The 26,376-nt window shown below is 39.9% G+C and overlaps 1 protein-coding gene across 1 annotated transcript in view; it reads left to right on the plus strand.

Annotated features, from left to right (window-relative positions):
• FHIP1A (FHF complex subunit HOOK interacting protein 1A) overlaps window positions 1-26,376 on the plus strand; it is a gene marked incomplete at both ends in the record, with an annotated part of 34,605 nt that overhangs the window by 5,093 nt on the left and 3,136 nt on the right. Inside the window, 8 exons of the mRNA XM_079534360.1 lie at window positions 986-1,144; window positions 2,543-2,629; window positions 14,440-14,607; window positions 18,351-18,430; window positions 19,846-20,033; window positions 20,506-21,540; window positions 24,730-24,908; window positions 25,193-25,331. Of these exons, the coding sequence (XP_079390486.1) occupies window positions 986-1,144; window positions 2,543-2,629; window positions 14,440-14,607; window positions 18,351-18,430; window positions 19,846-20,033; window positions 20,506-21,540; window positions 24,730-24,908; window positions 25,193-25,331 (2,035 nt within the window). The remainder of the gene's footprint in view (window positions 1-985; window positions 1,145-2,542; window positions 2,630-14,439; window positions 14,608-18,350; window positions 18,431-19,845; window positions 20,034-20,505; window positions 21,541-24,729; window positions 24,909-25,192; window positions 25,332-26,376) is intronic.

Genomic DNA, 26,376 nt, shown 5'->3' on the forward strand with positions numbered 1-26,376 from the left:
AGAGGAAAAATTCCTGCAAGAGTCTACTGTATGACAGCTAAGAAGATTTCCATCAGGTTGTGTCTTTATGTCCTTAAAATTAGGATCATCTTAAATGTGTCCTGAAGTTGTAGAAAATTATGTCACAAGGGTAAAAATTGTAAATAATATTTTAAAAATTTCCAGCTTCAAGTAATAATAATAATAATTGAAAGCTTGTTCTGAAACTGCCAATACTCAAAATATATTCAGTACCGTGTAAAAAGCTTGTTGGAAATTTGCCTTTTGAATTGTAACTAAAACTTATAACTGATGTGCATGTATCAGCTATAAGCCTTAATAGCACTGGAAACTATGTCTGCATAGTTACTTATTTCAAGTTTTTATTTCTTCTCTTTTCTTCCAAGTGAATAAGGAAAGGTCGATGAAAAATTACATGTACTGAGTATTTTCTTTTTTGTGACGTGGACTCAACTGAATACCAGTGTCTGTGAATAAAAGTCAACATGTATCTGTGGCTACAGTGAGGCTGAACTTTTGTTGATGGGAATGCTTTCCCCACCATTTCTATCTTCTCTTATTTCCTACTGAAAAAACTTCATGGGTGCATAAGTAGATGGTAACATGCAAATCACCCCCATGTAACAGACTATAGAATATGACAGTGATTGCTTCTTCTGGAAGAGGTTGAAAGGACATGTAAAATCACTTCATAACCATTTAAAAAAGAAATTGTCATTTCTGATAAAGAATGTAAGACAACCTGCTCTTTCCCATCTCTTTCTCCCAGATACCAGCTCCTGGAAGAATTATATTATATAGAAGACTCTTTAAAATACTCATGTTTTTCTGCCACATAACTCTTTCAAGAGGAAACTGAATTAATCATAACACTCTCTCATGCTACTAAAACCAGCAAGACAAATGATTTGTTGTGTGGCAATGCTGTTGAAACAGATGAACGTTTGGGAAGCTAACTTATTTCTCTTCTGTTTTTGAAATACAGGTGCTGGCAACAGGGCTAAGTGGCCTCTATTCATCTTTGCCTACAAAGTTGGAAGAAAAAGGAGAAGAGTGGCACTGCCTGCTGAAAGATGACTGGCTCTTGTCACCTGCCCTTGTGCAATTCATGAATTCTCTTGAATTTTGCAATGCTGTGATACAGGTAATGGAGCAAAGTTGGAACAGTGGTTTTATAAACTCTGCAGTTGTTTTTTTTTTTTTTTTTTTGTGGAATTAGAGAATTTATTTTCATTTATTAGTTATGCCAATAGACGTTATTTATGAAGGGAAGGCTTTGTGCTGCTTGTCCCAATTATAAGGATAAATTAATATGTTTTTGGTTTTCAGATGACAGATGTCGATGAATTCAGCATAGCTGATCAGACTCTTGATATTTTATCACATAATTGGGAACATCTTCTGTATTTTCTGTTGACATGGAAAATAAATCGAATGCTTTTAAATATGGGGGGGAAATAGTCTTTATCCATTTAAGCATTAAAAAACCTCTTTCTCTATATTTAAACTCTCACAATAGTATATAAAAGAAAATAGTCTGTTTCACCTTGCAGTGCGCACTGCATTAAGAAGAATGAAGCCAAACACCTTCTTAAGCAGAATTTAGCTATCTTTCTAGGAATATAATGTCATTGTAGATTGGCCTGCGTAGAATCCACTCTCTGTTCGTAATGATTATTTCTTGATTAGTTTTTATTTTTTCTCCCTCTTTTTCTGTCTTTAATACCTTACTTGGTATTGCTTTTAAGTATATAGAGCCTTATAGAGCCCTAATCCAGAATTTTATTTAAATACATTGTAACTTCTATGCAAATGGTGGACATTTGTGTTACTTGAAGAAATAGCTGAGTAGGATTGAAAATTGAGTCACATTTACTTTTAAGTAAAAGATACATTTTAGTGAGATGCTTGCAAAGTATAATTGCTGCTGGGAAAGTAATCCCTCCTGTTTCTCTGTGTGGGCCTACCGTGTCAGAGATGGATGTTGGTGCTACAGCAGTTGAGGTTGAAGCTTCCTGCTAAGGTTCTGTTGTATTTTGTTGCCATGGTGGGTGGTGTGTTTATTCTTATCCCGATAGCTAGAGAATACTTGTATTTATTTACTATTGAAACACAGGTAAACAGCTGTCCTGTTTTTTCTTGTTATAAAAGGACAAATTAATGATGGCAAATCCACCTTCAAGTGACCCTGACAAGGTTGCAAGAATTAAATTTAGAATCTCAAGTCTTTCCTTGATGCATGGGCATGCAGTCTTTACTGTTGGTCTGTTCATCTTTGTCAACCTGCAGGGAAATCGAGAAGTCCTTTTCTCTAACTTTGGCAGGCTTACTCTGAGTAAACATCCTTGCTGTATTTTCCTGGAAGAACAAAGCATCTTTAAAAATTCACATCATAGAAAATGTTTGAGTGATGGATAAATGACATGTGTTTTTTAAATGGGAAAATGTTTTGGTAATGGACAGAAGTATTATCTTCCTTGTCTTGTTTGTAGTCTCACTGCTATTGTTCTCTGTCTTTCTCTTCCATCTCTCTTCCCCTTAGGTGGCGCATCCCTTGATACGTAACCAGCTGGTGAATTACATTTACAATGGATTTTTAGTGCCAGTAATGGCTCCTGCACTCCATAAGGTCAGTGGTGAATGCAAGCACAACCTGAATTAACAACAGGCAAAAGCACTGTGGATAATGCCCGTGTAAAGACACTATCGAATACAGTATCAGTAGTGAGTTCTATATAAATGAGCGAATGCTTTCTTTCCGTACTGTTTGTTTACATTATACCAGGTATTAAGCAAGAAGTGGATAAAAAGCATTTAAGATTCTCTTAAGAATCTTAAGAAGAAATGAAGTAAAATATTTTTGTTGTGCTAAGTTGACATGCCATCAAAATCGATGAACTTTTAGACAGAACTTCATGATGGCAGACATATTTCCAGGAGAATTTTTTCCCAAAAGGGAAATGTTCAGTTAGGAAAAAATCCTCCTGGAACTCAAGAAGTTTTACACTAATTATATCTAAGATGGTAGTGGTTTTTGTGCTTCCTTCTTGCAGTTGGTAAAAGTATTATCATCAAGTTCAGAAGAAATGGATTTGATGTCAGTTTTCTAATGTATTACAGTGCAGTTTATATTGCTTAGAAGAAAAAAACACTCTTCTGACTTTTAGGGATTATACTTCACAAAATATTCCACTCATACTGGTGAGTGTGTGTGTGAGTGTGTTAGGTAGGAAATTGGAGCATGTCATTAGCAGTTGTCTTTTTCCTGAAAAAAAAAAGAATATCTTGTTTGAGGAGAGAAAGCAGGGGTTGCTGAGAATAAAAATGAAGACTTTTTTGGCTATCCACCAGAAGTTGCTACGAGAAGAGAACTTAGTTTTTAAATGTCTACTAATTTTTCCTAAGCCTGCCAAGCAGAAAGCAGTACACTTGTTCAGTTTATCAGAGGCCAGTGGAATGCCTTTCTAGCGTAGGACTCATCTTGGCAGTAAGTAATAAGCAGTATAGAACTGTTGATAATTCAGCAGACTTCATCCGTTTGGGAACTTGAAAAGAACTGACATAAAATCTGGCTGCAATCCAGATGAAATTTGTAGTTGGCCATGGAGATAATTCACCCCCCTATCTGGAAGTGGTTTTTTTATTTATTTTTGCATCTTGACTTTATTCTGTACCAGCTCTGCAGAGTACAGTCAGAAGTGAAAAGGTTGCCACTTTTAGGTTACGGATTGCAAGTAAGATGTCAGAATGCAGCCATGGGATTCTGGATTTAGTGAGTATTGTGTTTGCTTGTAAAGCATTCAAGACAAATTTTAGGGTTTTCGATTACTGCAGCTGAATGCTATCCTTCTTGGTCAGTAAAAATGCTAACTTCCTATTATTTTAGGTATTCTCCTTCTGATGCTATTTAAGACCTTTAAAATACACTGTGCAGATTTGGGTTTTTTTTTTTTTTTTCATGTAATGGAAATTTTGTTGAACTTCATTTATATATTCTGAAATTGGGTGAAGTCATACTTCCCTTGAAAGTGGAAGTGCTGGCTGCTAACATATGTAAGCTTCAATCCTAGGTCTTTCCTAAGCCATTACATTCTGTTGGTTCTTTTTATCTTTCAGTAATGAACCTTTTCTTTATTGGCATAAAGTTTGACCTTCTTATCATAAAAAATTAACTATTTTATGTACTTAAATGCTGAACACTTTCAATGAAGAAGATGGATTGCACCATCTAGTGGATTTGATACAAGGATCTCATGTCTGCGTGACCAAAAACCCATAGGAAAGGGAAATGTGTGAAGAGAGGCACCTTTGATCTCTTCAGTCTTCTTTTAATTTAAGACAAAATAAATATTTTACATATTTACTTTTGGGACAGATCTCTCTGGACCAAGACAGGTGCTGTTATAGCTCTTTTATATACTTTAGTCATTTGTAGTTGCCATTCAAAAAGTCCTTGCTGAGCTGAGGAGTAAGCAAGTGTCATTTGTTTGGGGACTGTGGTGTTACAATTAACCTTTTGGTTTTACTCTTTTAGTAAAACATAGTAAAAATTCTCTTGGGCCAAAATGAGAGAGAGGCCAGGCGCATCATGGTGTTTTTAAAAACAGAAATACTTTCATTAAACACAAGAATGAAAATGCATCTTGATTTGATTTAATTATTTTTGACTTGATAAAATTTGTTTGGTATCCTAGAATATGGTATCCCTGAGTTGTTCTAACTCATTCTGGCTTATGAGTTCAAATATAGCGAATATAGGAACATGGCATAAAAGCCTTATTTGGAAGACAGATCTGTGGAAGGTTAAAGAGGGATTAAGAAGATGGAGAATTATTGGTGCTTCTTCCTGTTCATGTAAATCTTATTAGTAGAATTTAATTGGTATGAAACAGCTGCTTCTGATTGATAACTCTCAGTGATAAGCATGGAAGGAAGGAAGGAAGGAAAGGAGTCCAGACTTCATTTGGCATGCAAGCCCTAACATCCCACACCCAATCTGTGTTAGAGCCTGTGGTTCTAACTTAAAGCAGAATGCAGAAAGGACATGAGCTTTTGGCTCTGGCATACTACTTCAGACTTGTTCTCTATGTATTCTAATTTTCCTTCAAGATGTACATTTTTTGAGTACAACATGTCTCTGCAGCAAGATGCACTTGAATTTGTTCTTTTTGAAAAGGCATCTCCCAGTTAGAAATGTATACATCTAGGAAAGACATCTTCAATGTTTTGTGTTCTCACTGTGATGAAATTTGATTTCTGTTTAAAACATCAGCAACATGAACAAATCACACTAATGTGACTTCCTGCCTGATTCGCAAATCTAATTTAGGTGATTCAAGTACATAAAATAACCCAAGCAGGCGTACAAGCAGCATTTGATAAATTGTGTAGCAAATAGCCTCATTATGTTTTAATCCCTCTTGGAGCAATAGCAACATCAGTTTGCCTCTGCAACTGATGTAGTCAGATAAGAGGAGTATGTCTGGTACAAGGACAGTTACTCTGTTTTAGATTGAAGCAGAGATTCCTCTGTTGTACTGGCCAGACTCTCATTCTTCTCTCTTTACAGAACCGCAGCGTGGCGGAGACTGGCAGGCACCTCTGGAGGTCGTCCTGTCTAACCTTCTTGCTCTAACAGGATCAGCCAGAGCAGGTTGCTCAGAGAAGCGTGCTTTCTGTTTGCTTGCTTCTGGTTGGTTTTTGTTGTTGTTGTTGCTTTTTTAATGTCAAATTGGAATTTCCTGGATTTCATTTATTGTCATATGGCTTTTTGTTCTTTCAGTATGTGTCACTGAGAAAAGTTCTGCTTACTTATTTTTGCTCCTCCCGTCTTTTATTTGCTCATGATGTTAATATCCTGCTGAGCCTTCTGTTCTCCCAGCTGAGCAATCCCAGGTCTCTTAGGATCCCCTTGTATGATAGATGCTCCCATACGATAATCACCTTTGTCACCTCCAGCTTGTCTGTGCATTTCTTGTCCTGGTTATACCAGCACACTAGATGCGTCTTACCAGTGCTGGGTAAAGAGGAAGGATGCCCTCCAGCCAATCTTTTAGGAATGCTTCTCCTGATGCAGCCTAGAGGGCTGTCATTCACCTTTGCTGCAAAAATGCATTATTTACTCATAGCCAGTTTTTTTGTCCACAAGGACTTGCACATTCTTTCCTGAAAAGCTGCTTTCCAGCCAGTCGGTTTCCAGTGTACAGTTGTCTTAGAATTATTCCTCCCCAGGTACAGGGATCTGCATTTGTATTACTGAACTTCTGTTTGCCTGCTTCTTCAGGCTGTCAAGGTTCTTCTGGCAGCACAGCCATCCATCAACATCTCTGCCTCCTTTTGTAACATCTACAAACTTACAGAAGGATACACTTCATCTCATCATGGGAGTCATTACTGATGGTACTAAACTGCACTGGCCTCAGTGTAGACTGCTCATCACCAGCCTTCCGCTGGGTTTTGCACTGCAGACAGATTGCAATCCTTTGAGCCAAGCAGTACAGTCCACCCACTGTTTTATCTACCCATCATTTCGTCTGTGAGGATGTTGTGTAAGGGATGGTGTCAGAAGCCTTTTAAGACAGACTTCAACTGCTCTGCATTTATCCATCAGGCAGATCATCTCACTGTAGAAGGTCTGATTTCCACTTTGTAAATTTGTGCTGACTGTTTCCAATCACCTTCTTATCCTTAATGTGTTTTGAAATGGCCTTCTCCCAGCCTGAAGCAATGGGCAATTAAACAATATTTTCGTTGAAAGTATCATGGCTTTTCAAAATTTCAGTATGCAGTTCAATGCTTTGAGATTTGTGTACTTATGGTCTGTAACATTTATGGAGTAAAGCAGTTAGCTCTGCTCATTGTCTGCAACTTCTTAAGTGCTACAGATTGTCCTCATACATAGTTGCTATGCACGTGGTTCACTAAGTGATAGAAGCAGTATGAGAGTGTTGAGGATAGTGATGCATTTCTATGAGTAAGTCGGGTGGGGAGACAACTGTCAACACCACCACCATACACCTCTGACATTGAAGGCCAACATAATAAAAGAGGAAACATTACTTTCAGATCAACCTAGTGTGATTTTAGGGCTTAATTCAGCTTGAAAATAAAATAATAGCTAGTTCTTGGGGTTTTGTTGTTTTTCTGTTTTTTTTTTTTCTTCAGGTTAAGAAAGTTTCAGATTTATTTGACTAGGTACCTAGCTTAAAATAGTCTGTTTTTCACAGCGAACTCTCCGAAGGTTATTTAGGTAGCAGATCAACTGCAGTGTGCTTGGAAAAAAAACCAACAAACATAATGTAAGTTTATGACTCCATAATTTCATTTCTCAGAGAGGTGTCCTGTATATAGCATGTTTTTGTAGCCTAAGTTCATACTTGTTCTGTACTTGTCTGTTGCCACTTCATGTGTATTATCCTAGCCACCCCCATAATGAGCATTTCACAATTATGTTCTTACCCTAGAAGCTGCACTTTCCAGAGTGGGTAGACAGCTTACATTTGTGTTGTGAAAGTAGGAATATGCATTAGATGGCTACAGTGAATAGCCCTGCCTTATCCTTCGTTTGGTGTTTATTGTACTTCATACCAGGGAGTTACCTCCCTTGCTGCTGTCATCTGACTCTTGAGAAATGGAAGCAAGTGATTCAGTTACCTTGTGGGGTCTGTGTGAGTGTTCATTGTGGAAGGTCACAAATTCCCTCTTTTTGTTCAGCCAAAAAGAATGAAATACTTTGCCTGAAAAAGTGCAGAGATAAAGGCAAGGTTAATTTGATAGTTTTCATTTTGTAGTAACAGCCCATGATTTTGATTTTTGCTCAAACCATCTTTTATTCTTTTTAATGTGTGGAATTTAAGAAAAGTAAGACTTTCTGGTAGAATTGGCTCATAATTTAAAACTGGTGTTTTTTGACAGAATGTCAGTTACAACTTGAAATTATGCTATTCTGCACATTCCTCCCCAGGTTTTGGTACTTAGAGAATATCTGTGAGAAGGTGTAATTCTGCTCATGAACTGAGCCATGCCATTAAATTTCTGTGATTTATCTCACTGACTGTTTCTCACTTTGTTTCCAAAGCTAACTTTTTTGGAGCTCTGTCTTGGGCCAAACTTTGCAATGGTCCAAGCAAATAAGATTATTTACTCTTCAGTTAAACTCTAGTTGAAATCCCAGCATGAATCCAGAATAAAGCCACTGAAGTCTAAGAAATATTGAAGGTTTTGTCAGAGGCCTTGTTGCCTTATTTTACTCTCTGTGTATTTGGTAGTAGAAAATGCCTATTCATCTTATTTTTTTAGGTAGTTGTGGTACTTTAGCAGAAATCTGATCCATTTATTCCTTTGTGGGAGCTCTAATAGATTAAAGTGTGTTGCCATCAAAACCACAGATAATTAGCAGCCCCGCTGTGGTGTATCTAGAGTAATGTGCTACGTTTGCTACGTGGGATTGGCTATGTATATCTTTTCCCTGTAAGCTCATAATGTCACATCCAGAGAATTTGGGTGGTGAAGAAATCTGTCCTGATCATCTCGAGTGTTTATGTAATTTGTGTAATTTCATTTTATTGAAGACAGTGCTAAAACTTTGTCAATGTGTATGATTAAAACAAAATTTTAATTTCTTAGCACTTACCATCACGCTACATGGCATTTAATTGCTAACTACGACATAATTAATTCTGTACTTGGAAGGCTTGTTTTAATCTGAATAATGGAAAATTGTACCAGCTTTTTAGTGTGGAACATTGCTGTTGGCCAGGCAAACAGAAGCGCTTTGTGGAAGCGCTGGCACGGTCCTGTCAAATAAACTTGGTTAGATGGACCACAGCTATTGTGCACAAACCCATCTACAGGAAAACCTCTAACGTGGTATGCTACTGTGATAATTCAATAATACTGGCTTGATGATTACACAGCCCAGCGAGGGGGAAATGACCTGTAAATTATACTGTACTGATCAGAAGTAACATCTTGATAAATATCCTGAAAGAATGTCAGTTTTCATTTGAAAATAATCCCATCTCTCACCTTACTGGACGGTGTTTGAACACATGCAGTAAAAAAAGGTTTGAGTCCAGTGTTGTTGGAAAACTCTTATTAGTGTTATGCTTGGGGAAGCCCATCAGTAGCTACAGAACTTCATCTTGCCCACTGCAAAGTGGACACGTGTTAAAGGTGCCCTTCACTTTGTACATCAAACAGTGCACTTGAGTTAGATTTTAACCTGATACAAACTGAAACTGCTTATAAACTTAAGCTGAAAGAAGTCAGAGAAGTTCTGGTTTCCTGGTTCCTCCTTACATTCAAACTTCCTGTCCCTGCTCCCACCTGTCCCCCACCTCCCTTCTGCCAGGACAGACAGACATATGAGAAACCCATAGATTGAGGATAGAAGTCACCTGCATTTCCTTGATAGCTTTGTCCTGAATCAGTTCCCTGAGCCCATTTGCTGTGCAGTGAAGGATGATCACTTCTGCCTGTTAAAGCGGGGAACAAGTAGAAAATGAACAGAAAGTAGAAGAGGATGGAAATGGTTTGTGTCTTTTTATATACATATATCTATATATACATGTATGTGAGGGAGATAAGTTTATTCAGGTTTAAACTGCTCATGGATCTCGAGGATAAGTTCTAATGAGAGCATTCATGGTCTCTTCATAGGCAATATTAAATGCTCATAAGAAGGAAAGCGTGAAGGGAGAGGAGGAATCATGATAGCCATATTCTCACAGGAGGGCACAGAGCTGTAAATTAGAAAGTATATTGTGCAGATCCCAAGGGAGAAAAGCCAGTAATAAAGAATCAGTGCAATTGGTCTAACGCAGCGAGTGTCATATATTAAACTGAACTCGCTGTGACAGTAATTTCTGGCTCTCTGCTATCACTTGGCACTGTGACTTGTGAAAGCTGGATCTCTTTACAGTGTTCTGTCTTACCATCTAATCAGTCATCAAAAGAGGCAAGAAAAGATTTGCTAAAAATTATTACATAATTAGGGAAGGGTAATAGAATGCTAAAAGAGGCCTTCTGTTTTCACTTATCTCTGATCAAATATCTGCCTGGCTGTGAAGATTCTTGTGTAGTCCATCTGCAAAAATATCTTCAACAACTGGTTGTTGTAAAGAAAAACATGTGGATGAGGTTTCTAAATGGTATCTGAAGACATATGCTTTGTATGTATATTTTTTTTCAATTCCAGCAAGTTTTCATCAGTACGCTATAGATAATAAATAGGAATGGTAGAATTCTTGTCTGAGTAATGTAATGGACATAGATTTTTATCATTTTTCATTTTTAAATCTACAAGAGGAGAGAGATATCTGCTCTTTGCCATTCCCAAGCAATTTCAGTGGAAGGTATGCTGCTGGTGGGTTTTAATTTTAGCAATTGTGATGGGGAAGGATTTTAATATTGCTGAAATATCTTTTCAGAAGCATACCCTGAAATTCAGTTACTTAACAAAGGATTTTATGTCTTGATTTTCTTCATCTCCTTCTGTAGTGGTATCTTTCTTTATACTCAAATTATCGGAGATGAAGAATTTCCAGATGAAATGTCACACTTGGGGAGATGTCAAAGTTGTTTCTTGTCCTTTCGACAACGTCTACATAAATTCAATGTGAGGGCTAGCTGGGGCAAATTGCACTGAAATCAATGTTTACAATACAAGTTTTTTGTAAGCCGCCTCGGGTTTTGTTTGTAGCAGACATTCTTGATGTGTACAGTAATGTTTTGTTCTCTGGGAACATTTGTTCTTTTGTTGTTTACCTAAGCACCGATTTGGATTTATTAGAAAGGATTTTCCTACTTTCTGTAAAGCTGTCTCACAAGACATTATTGTAAGGAGAGACAACAGCAGGGGTAGTCTGAAGGAAGCTTAATACCCTGGGTTTGGTGTTTTAGAAAACAGATCTTCAATAATAACTGCACAAATTGGTCAAGCCTTGCTTTCAACCCTGAATGTATTATGTATAATGTGATCTGTAGAACAGGTTTACAGAGTTAAAAGGGTCTTCGCCAAGGCTGGTTTTTGCTTAATGTGACTGATTTCTCCCAAGTCATTCCTCAGTTAATCGCAAAGGAAAGTGAGGTCTCGAGAGGCTTGCTCAAGGCAGGTAACGTACACCATTGAGTAAAATGCAAACTGGCCTCATGGAGCTAAAATTAGCCTTCTTGAACACTTCTCTTGGTGCCTCAAGTAGTCAGAAACTTTGCTTACTGTCAGGAGTAGCACAAAGGAGAAGCGTGCCAAAATGTAAGATGAGGAAAATATGATAGGACTCTAAAAGTGCATTTCTGCTTGCATCTTAATTGATCCAGAGCTGTATACTTGGTTTCAAATGCCAAAACGTGCTGTATTCTGCTTGATTTGCTCTTGTGAGCAAGCAGAAGGACCGGCTCTGGGCTCATTCTTACAGACAACTGCGTGAAGGTGCACTGAGAGGGCTCTTAAGAGCATGGTAGTGTTAATGGTACTGGAAGAACCTTGGCTTGCCTGCTTTGTGTGAGGTGTGGCATGCTGCAGAATAGAATGTGTCAAATTTTGAAAGGGTGTTTTGAATAAGGCAATGCATTTTCATTGGAAAATCCAATAATCCATAAGATTCTTATGAAGCCATTTTAAATCTTGCAAAAACTCTTTCCCCTCTGTCTCAGAAAATAGATAGGCAGATTTGACAACATCTTTTCCAAGAAGAATAAAACATGAAGTGTGATGTAGCACTCTGCACAGAAAGCCTCAATTCAAACAATTGAGATTTACCAAAGCTTTAAGTTAATTTTTTGTGAGCCATCTGAGCTTCTTCAGTAACTTCTTGGTGCTTTTAGCTCTATTTAGCGGTATCAGTGAGATGTTGGCTACAATAAACAGGATTTCTTTTTCACTTAGTCCCTGAGCAGCGAGGAGCACTGAGCACACTCTCAGAAGTGAAGGGTTCTCTTCTGCAGGAGTCTCTCACTGGCTTTCTTCTGCCCTTTGTGGTTCATTCGTGATACAGCTCTGAAAAGCTTGTGGCTTTCTCTTGGTGATAGCAGTGTAGCGCGTATTGCCCAAAGAGCATTGATTTCAGAAAAAGGTCACTGCCCTTGTGAATCTGCTGGCTTTGTTGCCTTCATTTATAGTTTCAGATTTTCTCCGTACACAGAGGGCCATTCCTCTGCTGTCAGCAAACATCTGTGAAACCCGCAGGCCAAATACGTGCTTCATTTTCACTGAAGAGAATGGAGGAGTGACAGAGACATAACAATGTATTACTTCTGTCTGGCCTTTTCTTGGCAGAGGTTTTAAACTCTTCACTGAACTCTATGCTATCATTATGATGTCATATGATGGATTTCTTGGGTTTGCTTTTTACAGTTTGCTGCTTTAAAAAAAAAAAAAAAAAAAAAAAAAAGCCAATGCCAGTTCTCAGGACAGCAGGCAGCAGCTCCAATCAGAAAGCTGCTCTTTTCTTACCCCGCAAGTTCCTATGCCTTTTGACTGTTGAAAAAAAAATATCTATCTCCACTCCAGCCAGAAACCATTTTCTCTGTTGCACAACCCCGACTCAGTTCCTGAGTATGTTTGATGCTGGTTTAGATGTGGCAGGGAATGCGTCTGTGTGTGCACAAGAAGAAAGCATTTCATCATAATACTTAAAATAATGCAGGCATTGAACCAGAGCTGTAGCCACAACATTAATTCAGGTAATTTGTGAAGTTGAGGTGCTTGACCTAGCAACTTTTTTTACCCCACTTCATGTTTGTAGGGGGAGGAGGAAAAGGAATTAATCCATGAACAGTATTCCATTTTAAAGTAGAAGTTAATAGATATTTTTTCATGAAAGACCTATATTCAAGACAGGGGTCCACTGCTTGTTGTTAAGGAGCTTAGTGTTAAAGTATCAAAAACTGAATTGACGGCTGTAACTTCAGCACTCCCTGGAAGCTGCTCTCCTTGTCAGTGCCCCTCTCCATAAAGTCTGTGGGCTGCATGCAGCATTCCTATGTTCTGTGTAACTGGCCAGAAGCAGCTTGTGATCTTAAAAGCTTTAAAGGGAACATTTGCTGCATGACATTACTGTGAGTGTAGCTAACGTGCAGCACAACGGATCAGGGATTTTATTATTTACGGTGTGTTACGTAAGTGCTGCCCTTCTGAGTACTTTCTAAATCCTCTTAGTTCTTAAGTGTCAGCTTTGATATTTTTTTTTATTTTATTTTTTTTTTTTAATAAAATCAGTCCTTTCATTTATCTGGCTAAGTTTGATAAACAAAAGATGTTTAATACTTCCTTTCATATAGACAGATTCTTGTATTTAAGGGTTTATCTTTGTACACTTAAGCTTATTAGGCTCCTGGGTAACTATTTTTAAGAAGCTGACTTTGCAACAGCAGTGTGTGGTACAGAGGCAGCCTTTGGAACTTACTGTGCCTTGCCAGTGCATACTGTCAATAGCTAAGCTCCAAAAGGATTGCTTGAATCAGAATAATACAGGTTAACCAACTGGTATGGATAGCTGAATTGTATTCTGATAAACAAATAGGCAATAGCAGAGGCTTTTGTCTTTGGTTTATATGTGTGTGGACATAGATCATGTACCTTTTTGTACAATCAATGAATATACAGATGATATAATATATTTGAGAGCTTGGCTTATGTAATTATTATACTAGAGCAGAAAAGGACACTCACCCTCTCCTGGGGTCACGTAGGAAACTCTGGTGAAGTGGATCTCCTGGAGAGATCCTTCCCCATTGGCAGTCAGCTCTTAAATGGCTCTAGGAGAGGTGCAGCCTGGCTGTACCCCTTCCAGCAGCACAGGTGAGTTGCCTTCACCTGTGCTCCCAGGGCTGACTCATTGCTCGCCTCAGGTGATCAATCAGAGGTTCAGGCCATGATTCAGTAGTTCCCATACACTTTTAAAACCTGAGATGAGGGAAAATAAAAAGAAGGAAAATAGGGGTAAAATTCTGGGTAGATATACTTTTCATATATATTCTTTTAAAACTCTGGAACTGTGAGTTTGTACTGTGCTTTGATTTTGCTCTGTTGTCATTTATTTTTAATAACGCAGTAGATGTATGTATTCACAACATTTGAGAACACTTCTAAGGAATGAGAAGTGTGAGTTAAAACTGCTGACGTGGCAGAAAAGTGGTGGGGAACTTCTGGAAGGATTTAGTTCTTTGTATTTCAACATTGTGAGATTTGGGCTGTTGGTTAGAGGTTTGTTTTTTTGTTTTTTTTTCTGGGAAAGCAAGACAGGTAGGAAATGGGCTCAAAATGTTTGTGAACAAGTAAGAAGCATACTACTTGTAAAAAGTAAATATCTGAATGGTTTTGTGGCTGTATGATGCGTGGGAAGCTTTGGGTAGGTGCTAGGTATCGTGCTGCTGCAAGGGACAGACGGACGTTTTGTGTGTGCAGTATGTTCCCATTGACCGTATTTTTCCCTGTAGGTGACGGTGGAAGAAGTGATGGCCACTACTGCGTATCTGGATCTCTTTCTGCGTAGCGTTTCAGAGCCAGCCCTCCTTAAGATTTTCCTCCGTTTTATTCTGCTGCACCGACATGAGAACGTGCACATCCTAGATACACTTACTAGCCGAATCAACACGCCATTCCGGGTAAGATAAGCAGGAAACAAGTTCAGTTTTTCACGTGGGTTTAGGTAAACTAATTAAACAGGAAAGGGAAGTTCCTGTTTAGTTAGTTTTCTCCCCCATCCTAATGTGTACCTTTTGATTTTTAATACTTTGTTTGCGTTCTGGTGTCTAGCTGTAGCCGTGCTAAGAAGTTGATAAATGTGTGAAGTGGTTTTACGTGTACCGGAAATGGGGTAAAGGTAGATGAGGGCCTTTGGAGGTCTAAATTCTGTCTGAGAAGTAAAAGTAAACTTGGAAGCATTTATATTCTGGGTAATGGTGAATTAGTGCTGCCAAGACAACGCATCCCTAGGACTTCAGAACGTAACCAAGGCTAGTAACGCTTTCTATCTTTGCAGTTCTGCCAAGCAATAGGTATTTGCAAATGATCTTTGTAGGAGACAGTGGGAGCTCCACAAGGATGTCTTCAAATTGCTTAAGTTGAGAACTGCAGTATTGCCAGTGGAGTTCTCAGGAACCAAGTGTGCATTGCTCTAGCATGTTTGCTTAACTGTTATACTGCCAGCTTTCTTGTTTCATTAAAGCAAGGCACTTTCTTGCTCAAGTGATCAGATTGCTCCTTCCTTTTGTTTCTTCACTCCTCTGTGCAGTAAGGTTTATCTCAAATTTGCAGTGAGCCCCTTCTCAGTATAGGCGTAATGTACCACAGTGACTGCGAGTTAGCTGAGGTAACAGTTTGATCTTCTGGCACAGCAAGTGAATACTTGTTGCACTGGATGACCCTTTGGAGCTTTGTTTGGCTGGCAGCCTTGGCTGAATCCTGCACGATGCACGGCTTCGTGGATAAAATACAGTATAATGTTTTGGGGCATGAGAAGCCAGAACACCAGCATGTGCATTGAATTTGTGCATTAGAGACATTGTCTGAAATTTGTTCTGAAATGTGGGTGCGATGCAAATATGGATATATGCTGCTGTTACTGCATCCCTAAGATGGATTAAATCTGAAAACCGAAACAGCTTCTGTCGACAAAAATGCAAATGCTGTTGTCTCTGATAATCATTAATTACTGCTCCATAGGCAAACAAGATTGGAATTGTAAAGAATCCTTCTGCTGAGTAACTCAGGATCCCAGCCAAAATGGTTCTGTGATACTAAATGAGTTTGCCGCAGTATAGCTTGGCCAAGTGCAGAAGCCAGAACTGCAGCCTTCTGTTTGGTTTTTGTAGCACAGAAACTGTATATGTTATCTCTTGAAAATACTTCTTAATAATTCACCCAGGATTAAGCTTACATACAGACAGGTGGCCAAAAAGCACTTGTGAAGTCCTGCACTTTTTATCTCCTGGTAGTACATGGAATCGTTTCTTCTTATGAGGCAAAAAAATTGACTAGCTTTTCTTCTTTGAAAGATTCTTGATTTCTCATTTCTCTTTGCAACCATATTGCAAATGGTTTCCTATAAGCTGCAATTTTTTAAATGCTGGAAAATTTAAGGAATTAGCAGGTTTTGAACATTCACACTATGAAGAACAGTTAGACTTGGTTCTCAGTTTCACAGAGGAAATAAGAATTCCCATTTTACCCCCACGAAACTACAGCTTTTGTATAAGGATCTCACTTCTTCGTCAAGCTTGCTCTGCTGCTCTTCAACTTCTACCTTCTATATTTCCATTAAGAACTGGAGTTCAGCTTTTTTCTTTCTTTCTTTACTGCTCTTTTACTTTCTCTTGCTATTTTTGTAGGCATGAGATCTTGGACTAGCAAGGACTTTCCTGTTGATTTCTGTTACGAGCTTTGGACAATGCTGGCAGGGCAATGGATTTGAGCTCTGCTTTGCCTCACAGCAGGCCAGCTCATAAGCTTTCTCTGGCCGTCTTCTTTCAGTGCCTGGCTGTGCTTTATTACCTACGTGCGTGTCCACATCCCAGCTTGCTTTTTGAGTGTGGGGCTTATTCGCTCTCTTGTTTTTCTCAGGGTGTTAGTTTAATGACCAAACTAGAAAAGGTGATCAAAGAAACTTTTGCTTTTCAGAGGCTATCAAGTAGGGCTTATTTAAAATTTAGCATTTAATTGTTCCACAGAGATGGAAACCAAGTAAGGGAAAATATACATATGCTAATATATAGTCTAAAAGAAGTCTGTGCATTCCTCTGGTCATGCTCAGTGTGGACAGCTGATCATCCTGTAGGGGAGCTGAGTCACTGGGCTGAAAAAGAGAATGGAAATAGCGAAACAAAGTGCCTTTTAAGTTGACTTTCTTGTGAAATCATGGGCTGGAGAGGAACAGCAATGTGCTGTTGCAGTTAGTACAGAGAATTTTAACAGCGGGAGGAAGAAGAGTGACTGCAGAGGAAAGGAGGAAATTCCACAGTTGGGAAGAGAAGCCATGCCTGGGAATGATGTGAGATTTAATCCTGAATGAATTACAAAGGACATTCGCTGACTGAAAAGAGGCAGAGAAATATCTATAGCTTTTTCTTTATCTTTATCTGGTTCCTTTTTAGCTACTGAAAAGTGCAGTTTACTTCATGTACTAATAATTTGAGTTTACATTACTAGTATAATGAGAGGCAAGAATAAAACACCAACTTGAAACTCTAGGAAGTCAATTTATGCTAAAAAATTCTCACAAGAGTCAGCCTAGCCCTGAATCTAAGCCAGCTGCAAGATGCTATTTCCAGGAAAGAGCAGCACGGGAGTAAATGCCCAAGGAAAAATGCATTAAAAGGCAGTGAAATAATGATTCTGTGGTTCGTGAGAATCGATGAAAGCTTAGAGATCATTCTTCTACTGTATTGGACACATTTCTACAAGCAAGCTTATAGAAATACACTGTATGATAGTTTTGAAAGATTTGTGTCTTAAGTAGAGACCAGAAAACCTGTGAATCCAAGTTTTTAGTCTGTTGTAAGACTAGTGTGGAAGTGGGGTGCCTGTCACAGAATGAATATGATTTTTGCCTCTGCTGCGTGTGACTGCTGAAGTACTTGCTGATGAGTATATTGGTCAGACCTTTCCCAAAGAAGACACACATGCAATTCCAGTGAGCAGTACTGTTTTTCTTTCTTTTCTTCTGGTCTCACAGAAAGGATCTTCATGCCACAGCTCCCAGCTGTCCAGGTGGCCTCTAATGTGGGGATGGAGAGTGATCCATATGGAGTAGATTCTGATAAAAATGACTTGTGTAGTCCTGATCTACTTCAGTAAATTCAGCAATAGGTATAAAGGCACTGAGGTATAGGAGCATTCAGCTTCTTAATGTGCACAACACTCGTCATTCTTAATATGTTAAGCAGGAACTTTTAAGTAGTTTTGAATATTTTTTTTTGTTTTCAGAAAAACCTCTTGTTGATTCAAATTCTGTGTTAGCAGTAAAACCTAATACTTAGCTTAGAAGTTACAGGGTTCCCTTCATGCTGGGTTAAACTAATAAATTTAGAAAAAAAAAAGTAATTGAAAAGACTGGAAAATTATTGCTTTCACGTTCTAGATAAGTTAATGCAAATACCTTGTAGAGAATACTTTAAGTAATTTTTTTTTTGAAGGAAAATTTGGAATCATACATGACTAAAATGTCAAATGTTATGTGTGTAGCTGTTGGCAACAAAATCCTGTAGGGGTGCTGGCAAATTGAAGTAGCATACTAACAGTTTCTTGAAGTGGTACGTTCTGGTGGAGTCATTCTGTTAGACAGAATGCAAGAAAGATTGGAAAGGTACTATTTCCAGATTGAAATCTGATGACATTTATCATTTTTCAGCTCTGTGTGGTCTCCTTAGCATTGTTCAGAACGCTCATTGGCTTGCACTGTGAAGATGTGATGTTGCAGCTAGTTTTAAGGTAAAGCCCAAACTTCTTTTTCAACTTTGTCCTAATTCTGGGACACAGAGACTCAGACGATAGGCACAGAGCTAGATGGACATTCTCCAAGAGAGCAGAAATTCAAGGAGCTACAGAGATAAGAATATTTATGATTCTGGCAAAAGCATGCTAGGCCTGTAGGAGCGTGATTTATGTTCTGTGATCTTCAGGAATAAGAGATTCTTCTTGTGATTTATTTCTATAAACATGAGAGAAGAAAAGCTGAGAATGTATTTATCACCCTCAAACTGCTTATTTCCTGCTTTTAAACATATAATTTTTCTCTCCAGCATGTTTTCTTTAGTTGATTATATATGCACTGCCTTACAAGGAACTTATGTAGATGCTTCCAGCCTTCACCTCTGTTTTTCCTCTTTCCCAAAGAATACTTCAGCTTCCTGAACTGTTGTTCATGGATCGCTATATAATGTACTGAATGCATTGATTATTTTTGTATTTATCTGATTGTCCCATAAGCTGCTGCTGAACACACAATTGTAATTCTGGTGGGTGGATTAGATAAGAGTTGATGATTTCTGTGGAAGTACTGGTGTAGCTTAATCAGGCTTTTAACACGGTGGAAGGCATCAGTGTTTCAGTCCCTCCACTGATAGGCATTAAGGTGAAATTCCCTGAGTGCTTGGGAGTGGTGCTAGGACATCTGTGAACTCAAGTTATGTTGGGACTCCCCTACTAACCAGCGGTACAGTTGTATTCAGTCTGTTGTTTATTTATTTAGGGAATCCTTTAAAATTTGGTTTCCTTTTAAAATGGTAAAACATCAGCACAGTTAACACTGTAAGGATCTTAATAGAGTGCTCTTAAAATATTAAACAAAAGTGCTCTAAAAATATTAAACATGACAATGTGCTTCCTCTGTCCCTTGTTTTCCCCGTAGCTTTTTTCCTCTTGCCCAAGATCTCTTGATTTAGAGCAGAGAAACACCTTGATGACCTTTCCTGCTGGCTGCTTGCCTGGCACATGTAAACTGACTCGTCTCTATTTCCTTGGAAAACAAATAAATTAAAGATTCTGAGACAGAACTCATTCATACTGGGACCAAACCACACCGCTAGCCTTTGACTTCTGCCCACCCTATGCTTCCTTCATCCCTTCCTACAGCAGGCTTGCTCTGACCTGTGAAGGGCTGCTCATTCCCCCATTCTGATGCAACTGATCTCCCATCTCTGCTTGTCCTGACAGTTCCTCATTGAACTGTAGCTTCACAATGCAAAGAGTTGGGGTTTCGTGCTCTTGAGAGATTTAGAATATAGATCACTGTCAAGGTTACTGTTATTCTACTTTGAAGAAGGAAGGAAGGTGTGAAGGGACTTTTGTATGTTTTTGTTTTCTCTCGCGTGGAAGGATGTAGTAATGCTAGGCTGCTGTTTCAGGTATCTGATCCCATGTAACCACATGATGTTGAGCCAGCGAAGGGCTGTGAAAGAGAGAGATTGTTACTCCGTATCTGCTGCAAAACTGCTTGCCCTGACACCGGTCTGCTGCTCCACTGGGATCACCTTGGCTCTAGAAAGCCAAGGAAAGGATTATATTCTCTGGACAAAAGCAGCTCAAACTAAAGGTAATTGGTGCTCAAGGGAAGACCAGATCATGAACTGAATTGAGTTTGGTAGTAGCTCAGGCGGAACAAAAATGGTTGGCAACAACAAACTGGGCGGTTAGGCTGCACTGGAAAGCTTATTTAATTCCTTCCATGGGTCCAGGTGTATTGAAACCTTATTCAACTTGGGTAGCTGTTAAAATATTCATTCACAGAAATAATGTACAGGTACTTGACAATGGCACTTGCAGGTTCAGAGCGCTCGCTGTTGTTTTACAGATTGGGAGTGAGCTGATTTCTCAGAAAATGGGTTACAGTGCTCACTTGGCAGTAGGAACAACTCCAGTGCATTCATATCTCTAAATTGAGTTCTTCCTGCCTTATTGGATGATTGGGGATAAAGATTCCACCTGCCATGTTAGTAACTGCCTTGCTAGAGAACTTGGGGGCTTTTTTATTGTGTCGTGGTATGAGTAATCTTCTTTACTTTCAGGTTCTGTTAGAGGCATTTCTGAATCCGCCTGCATAGTGGAATTTGGAAGAGCTGTGGATATCAGCTACCTGCAGTACCTGGGAGAAGCTCAAGAAGCCATCCTCCAGTGTCTGAAAGACTGTAAGGTCTGGTCTGCTTTATATGATGGAGTAAATCCTGATCCCGAGACCTTTATCCAAGCGCTTGCTGAGGAGAACAGTACAGATGTGGAACACCCCATGTTTTGTCTCCAGCAAAGGACACCCAGCTTGTGTAGCTCCTCTCAAACAGCACCAGCGGGCGAGAAGATGCAGTTGGAGCTGGAATGGGATGATAGCTATGACACAGGGATTTCTCCTGGCTCTGATGTGAGCTCGCTCCAGCAGTATGATGATCTGGGAAATACAGAGACGCAGATGCCCGCAGTGCCACCGAAACATATTCAGGAGATGAAAAAAAATGCTATCATGCTTGTCAAAGGTTCTTACATAGAGGATTCAGACTTTCAGGATGATGTTATGGTTTACAGATTATGTGCCCAGAAGGATATACAGGATGATGACAACTCCAAGGAGAAAACTTCAAATGCGTCCAGAGAACATCAGGTCCTAAGCCAGACTGTTGTCAATGGGCCTCTCTCTAACAGCCAGCTGGAAGTGGGCGTGGATGAGCAGAGTGAAAAAAAATCAAGCTTGACTCAAAGTGTAACGAAAGAACAAATAAACCAGAAAATGGTGGAGACTGATCCACAGCCTGACTTAGAGTTGAAGCTTCAGGAGGCAGATAATTGCTTAAGCTCACAAATGCTGAGCACAGATGGTGAGGATTTCATTGCACAGTATGACAAAATTATTAAGGAACTGGATCCAAACAATGCAAGCGTGGAGGAGCAAAAGGTAGACACTCCAGACCCCGTGTCTCCTGCAGAAGAGGAGGAGGACTTTGAGAATTTCTCAGCAGATACCCCTTCTGCAGAGAGCGCATCATCTCCCTTTGGACCAAAGGAGGATGCATCTCCCAAGCGCGCTGCGAGGAGTCAGAGTGCTCCATTCACAGGTGGAATGTCCTGTTAGTTACATACCTAGCAAATACAGGAAGGCATGGCGATCACAGGTGGCCAAGTGTAATTGCAGTGCACAGCACCAGCATTGAGCTGGGAGCAGCCCTGACACTAAAGAGGGTATGCCCAAATAGCTGAGGCTGGCCCAAGGAGAATCAAAGAGATTCAGCTTGGAAGTAGAGCAGAGCCAGTGTCAGTGTAGTGACAACAAATGGTGGTTGTTCTGTTCTTTTCTGGCTACTTTAAAAAACAAAAACAAAAAAAAAACACAAACAAATCTTGGGATTATGTTTCTTGTGTGTCACAGCACTAGCGTCCTAGGATAAACTTCTTCAATTGAAAGTGGAGTGTAGTAACGGTTCTAATATATAGAGCCCAGGTAAATAATTTGTCTTTCCGGTGGCTGGCACCTCTCATGCTGTAGCTGTGATGTCACGTTGCCTTTTTCACCCCTTCTGCTAATTCACATTTTAGCACGAGGTGGCAGCACTGGTGCCACATCTGCCCGTGCCTCTCTGTGGGAACTGTCCTGGCGCCTTGGTCCTCAAACGCCCCAGCAGCCTTCGCAGTGGGTAGAGACTTTTCTGTCTTGTGCCAGACAGCAAGTTAAGTTTGTTCTCTAGAGACTGCCCAAGCAGGAATGAAATTGCTACGGGAGGGTAGAGTGTGCTTTTGATCTGTGTTTGTGCAGCTCCTTGCGTTGCAGGCTCCTGATCTTTAATTAGGTCTCCTGGATACCACAGTAATGCAAATAATAATAAAAAAAATAACAATAGCTTGTCTAGGTTTTCTCATCCAAAAGAAGACCTCTGTAATCTGGCTTCTTGTTCATTTGGAAGGAGGGGGGAAAGCATTCATTTGTATACATTGAATTGCAGACCTTTCCTGGTCAGCTGTGGCCAGCCTGCCTGGCACTGTCTCTTAATTGAAAGCCTCAGCCTGTTTATCCAGTCCGTTTACTGTTTTTACTGCAGTGGTCATTTCCTCGTACCACAGACTAATCACGTTCAAACCTTTCCATTTCCCATTATCTGCTGTCAAATGTAACTCAAAAAATGTCATCCCTGTCTCTTCATCCAGTCCCTCTTGCTTTAAAGAAAACAGCTAAACAATGCCCAACCAATGCAAAAACCCGCTTTCTGTTTCCAGTCCACAACATTTTTTACTCTTCGGGTATTCACCTTGCTGTAGTGATTGCCTTGTAGCTCTTAGTGATTGCAGGTAAGGAGTTGCTCGTAAAAATGCCTCAGAAATGGGAAATTGCATTGCCTTTCAAATATAATGCTGTTCTACTTAATTTGAAATGCTATATTATGTATGTGATAAAGGGGGGGCTTCTTGCTACAGAATCAGATAACCAGAGGTTACCACACTCAGTGACTCGGCAGTACAGAGATACTCTCCTTGGGCTCACAGATCTGTGAAGAAAATGTCCCATTGGTGTCTGTGTCCAATTTGAGGGCATTATCACAGTCATCCATGTTTTCTTCTGAGTAAGAATGAATGTGATGTGCTTGACTTCATGGCTACAAGGAGATGAAGTCAGGAAAGGAATACTTTTTTGTCTTCTCTCTAGTTAATACTGTTTCTTCCCAGACTTGCAAACTCTGCTCACTTCCTCTGTTTTTTATTCTAATGATTTATTGAAAACTAAGAATTTTGTATTGGGAAGTTCAAGAGAAGTGGCATACCTTTGTTCGAATTGTCTAACTTCAGCTTTATCTACTCAGATTTGGAATTTGACTTGCATGAGAGAAACCGCGATCTACCTCTGCTGCTACTGCAACCCCTGCTGTCCCAAGGGAGCTCCCTTTGCACTGTGGTCCTCAGGGGCTCTTTGCAATTGTCCCCTGCTGTCCCAAGGGAGCTCCCTTTGCACTGTGGTCCTCAGGGGCTCTTTGCAATTGTCCCCATGGACACAGGAGGAGGGAGCAGTAGGTTCTGTAGGGGTATGAGAAACTGTCTCAGCCAAGGGGCTTTGAGGCTGCTCCACTGTGTGCCTGGGCAGGAGGGTTTATGGACTTGCATTGTCAGTGCTTCTGTATTTTAGTGGTTGCCCTGCAACATGAAGGCACAAACTAAAACTATTGTTTATTGCTGACATTTACATGACAAAGAGTACACTTACAAATAATTTTGCTTATAAGTCTGTTTTCATGTTTTTCCTGCTTTGTGTGACTGCACTATTGAAAATGTGTTTCCTTGTGATGTGGCTATCACAGCTTTTGATTTTTTTTGTTTAGAGTAGCGTTTTTGTGGTTGCTTTACAACACCTCATTATTTTGGTGAGACAAGAAGTCTAAGCTATAAGGGTACTTCACCAGTCCTTCTGTGGAAATAAGGCACAGTGCCAGTGGACAGGTTCTGGTGGAGTGTGAGGAGGGCCACAAAAATGATCCAAGGGATGGAACACCTCTCCTACAAGGACTGGCTGGGAGAGCTGGGGCTGTTCAGCCTGGAGAGAGAAGAGACTGGGGAGACCTGAGAGCAGCCTTTCAGTATCTGAAGGGGAACTACATGAAAGAAGGGGATGGACTATTAGCAGGGTCTGTGGTGACAGAACAAGGACAAATGGTTTCAAGCTCATAGAGGGTTGATTTAGGTTAGATTTAAAGAAAAGTCATGTACAGTAAGGATGGTGAGGCACTGGAACAGGTTGCCTAGTGATGTGGTGGACGCCCCATCTGTGGAGACTTTCAAGTCCAGGCTGGATCAGGCTTTGGACAACCTGATCTGGTTGTGGTGTCCCTGTGCATTGCAGGGGAGTTGGACTAGATGACTTTTAAAGGTCCTAGCTAACTCTAAGGATGCTATGATTCTTCAGTGGTACTATTCTGATTAACTTCAAAAGGAATGAAATAATAGACCATAACGCATGAGGCTAAATCCTTATTGGCACACGTAAAGTAGAGTAATTATGTACATTGAATATGCCATTAACGTAACTAGCTTGCTAGTCAAATTGCTTCTACTTATGAAAGCTTTTAACATCCCTGTTAAGTCTATTTTGTCTGTTCAGATAAGTTTTGTTTTTCCTCCTTGCTGGCTTTAATTAGCATGTAGGAGGTTTGATTTGGTTGGTTATGATGATCAAAATTTCTTTCACATGCTTATTTCCCCCCCTGGATCTCACAGTTTTTCTTCTGTGAAAACAGAAGCATTGGTTCCTTCTCTCTTCTTTGCAGGACCATTTATCAGCGTGGTGTTGTCCAAGCTGGAGAACATGCTGGAGAACTCCTTGCATGTGAATTTGCTGCTTATTGGGATTATTACTCAGCTAGCAAGTTACCCCCAGCCTCTTCTTCGCTCCTTTCTGCTCAACACCAACATGGTGTTTCAGCCCAGCGTACGGTCACTTTATCAGGTATTTGCCCACAAGCCTTAGTTCTGCCTACCGGAATGGTATTTTTGGTGTCTCGTTAATTTTTCAGCTCTTTCCAGTTTCACCTGTTGCTTTCCCTCCCATCTGAGAGCCTCGCATCTTATTTCAGTATTTTAATGATATTTGTGCAAAGAGCTGAAAATTCTGTATGACCATAACTTTTATTGTTAAGTCTTCTTTAATGCAGCTGGAGAGCCTGAGTGTTCAGTCAGTGGCAGCACTGGGAGCAAGGGAGGAAGAAGTAATTGTTACTGTTGTTTTGGCAGGTGCTGGCATCTGTGAAAAATAAAATTGAACATTTCGCTTCTATGGAAAAAGACTTCCCAGATCTTCTCCTGGAGGCCCAACAGTACTTAGTTTTTCGTGTGGACATGTCTGATGCCGCTGAAGAACTGCTAACCAAAGGTAAATGTTAACTGCACTCAGAGGAGTGCTGGGTGGAATGAATCACCAGTTACCTTTCTCATTTGCTACAGCATGATTAAAAGTAGGTGTGGTGCATTATACATATCATTAACCAGATGTAGCCTTCTGGCTTTAAACTGATGATCCTCAGTAGGCCGCAGTATATGGATCTATCTGGATATGCTTTGCTCTTTAGAAGCTTTTATTGTCTTTGCTACAGAGAATGTCTGTTCAAAGGAGTAACAAAATCAGCTCTTGCTTGGCTTACTGTTGCTTTGGTTGTAAACAAACTTGCTTTCAAGGCATGAGGTGAGATGGTGTATTGCGTGATTTTATTTTATTTTTAGCCTGACTTTCAGCTAGTCGTTAGTTCTGGTGTTTTTTGTTGGTGGTGGTCGTTCTGTGGGGTTGTTTTTTTTTTTGGTTTTTTTTTTTTTTTTTTGTGTGTGTTAGAGAGGACAGAAATCCAGAATGAGTTGGTTTCTGCAACGACTGAATAAGGCTCATATAATCGTTTGGGCTTTTACTGACGGAGGTGGGTATGAGCCAGAGAACTTCACATGTGCTTTCTGGAATGAAAGCATGAAACAGAAAAATAAATGGGTGTTATAAGTCAGGACATTTCAAAAACAATGGGGAGTTAAGCAGGTATCACCTCAGCTTTCCAGGGGACTTGTGTTGTGTCGTCTGGTTCTCAAAGACAGTGTGCTACACCTGGTGAAGAATCTTACATTCTCACTGAGAAATCTCCCAAAGCAGCGGGGTGATGGGGGTATCGCTGGCACCCTGCCCTGAGGATGTATCAATTCTCAGCTTGTCGCTAAGCAAGCAGCATTGGGTGCAGGTTTCCTTTAAAAACAATTTCCCGTGTGATAGGAATGCACAGAATTTGCTGAGAGCTGTGACCACAGGGATTGAGGGCTCAGAATCAGGGTTCAAGAGAGGCTGCATTCAGAGATGTGTTCTCATGCATCATTTGGAATTGTTAACAATCATCCTGCTTCGCCTTTACCACTGCAAAGTTAGTAGTATTTTTCTTGGATTT

Source organism: Tetrao urogallus, assembly GCF_951394365.1.
Source record: "Tetrao urogallus genome assembly, chromosome: 4".
NCBI lineage: Eukaryota > Metazoa > Chordata > Aves > Galliformes > Phasianidae > Tetrao > Tetrao urogallus.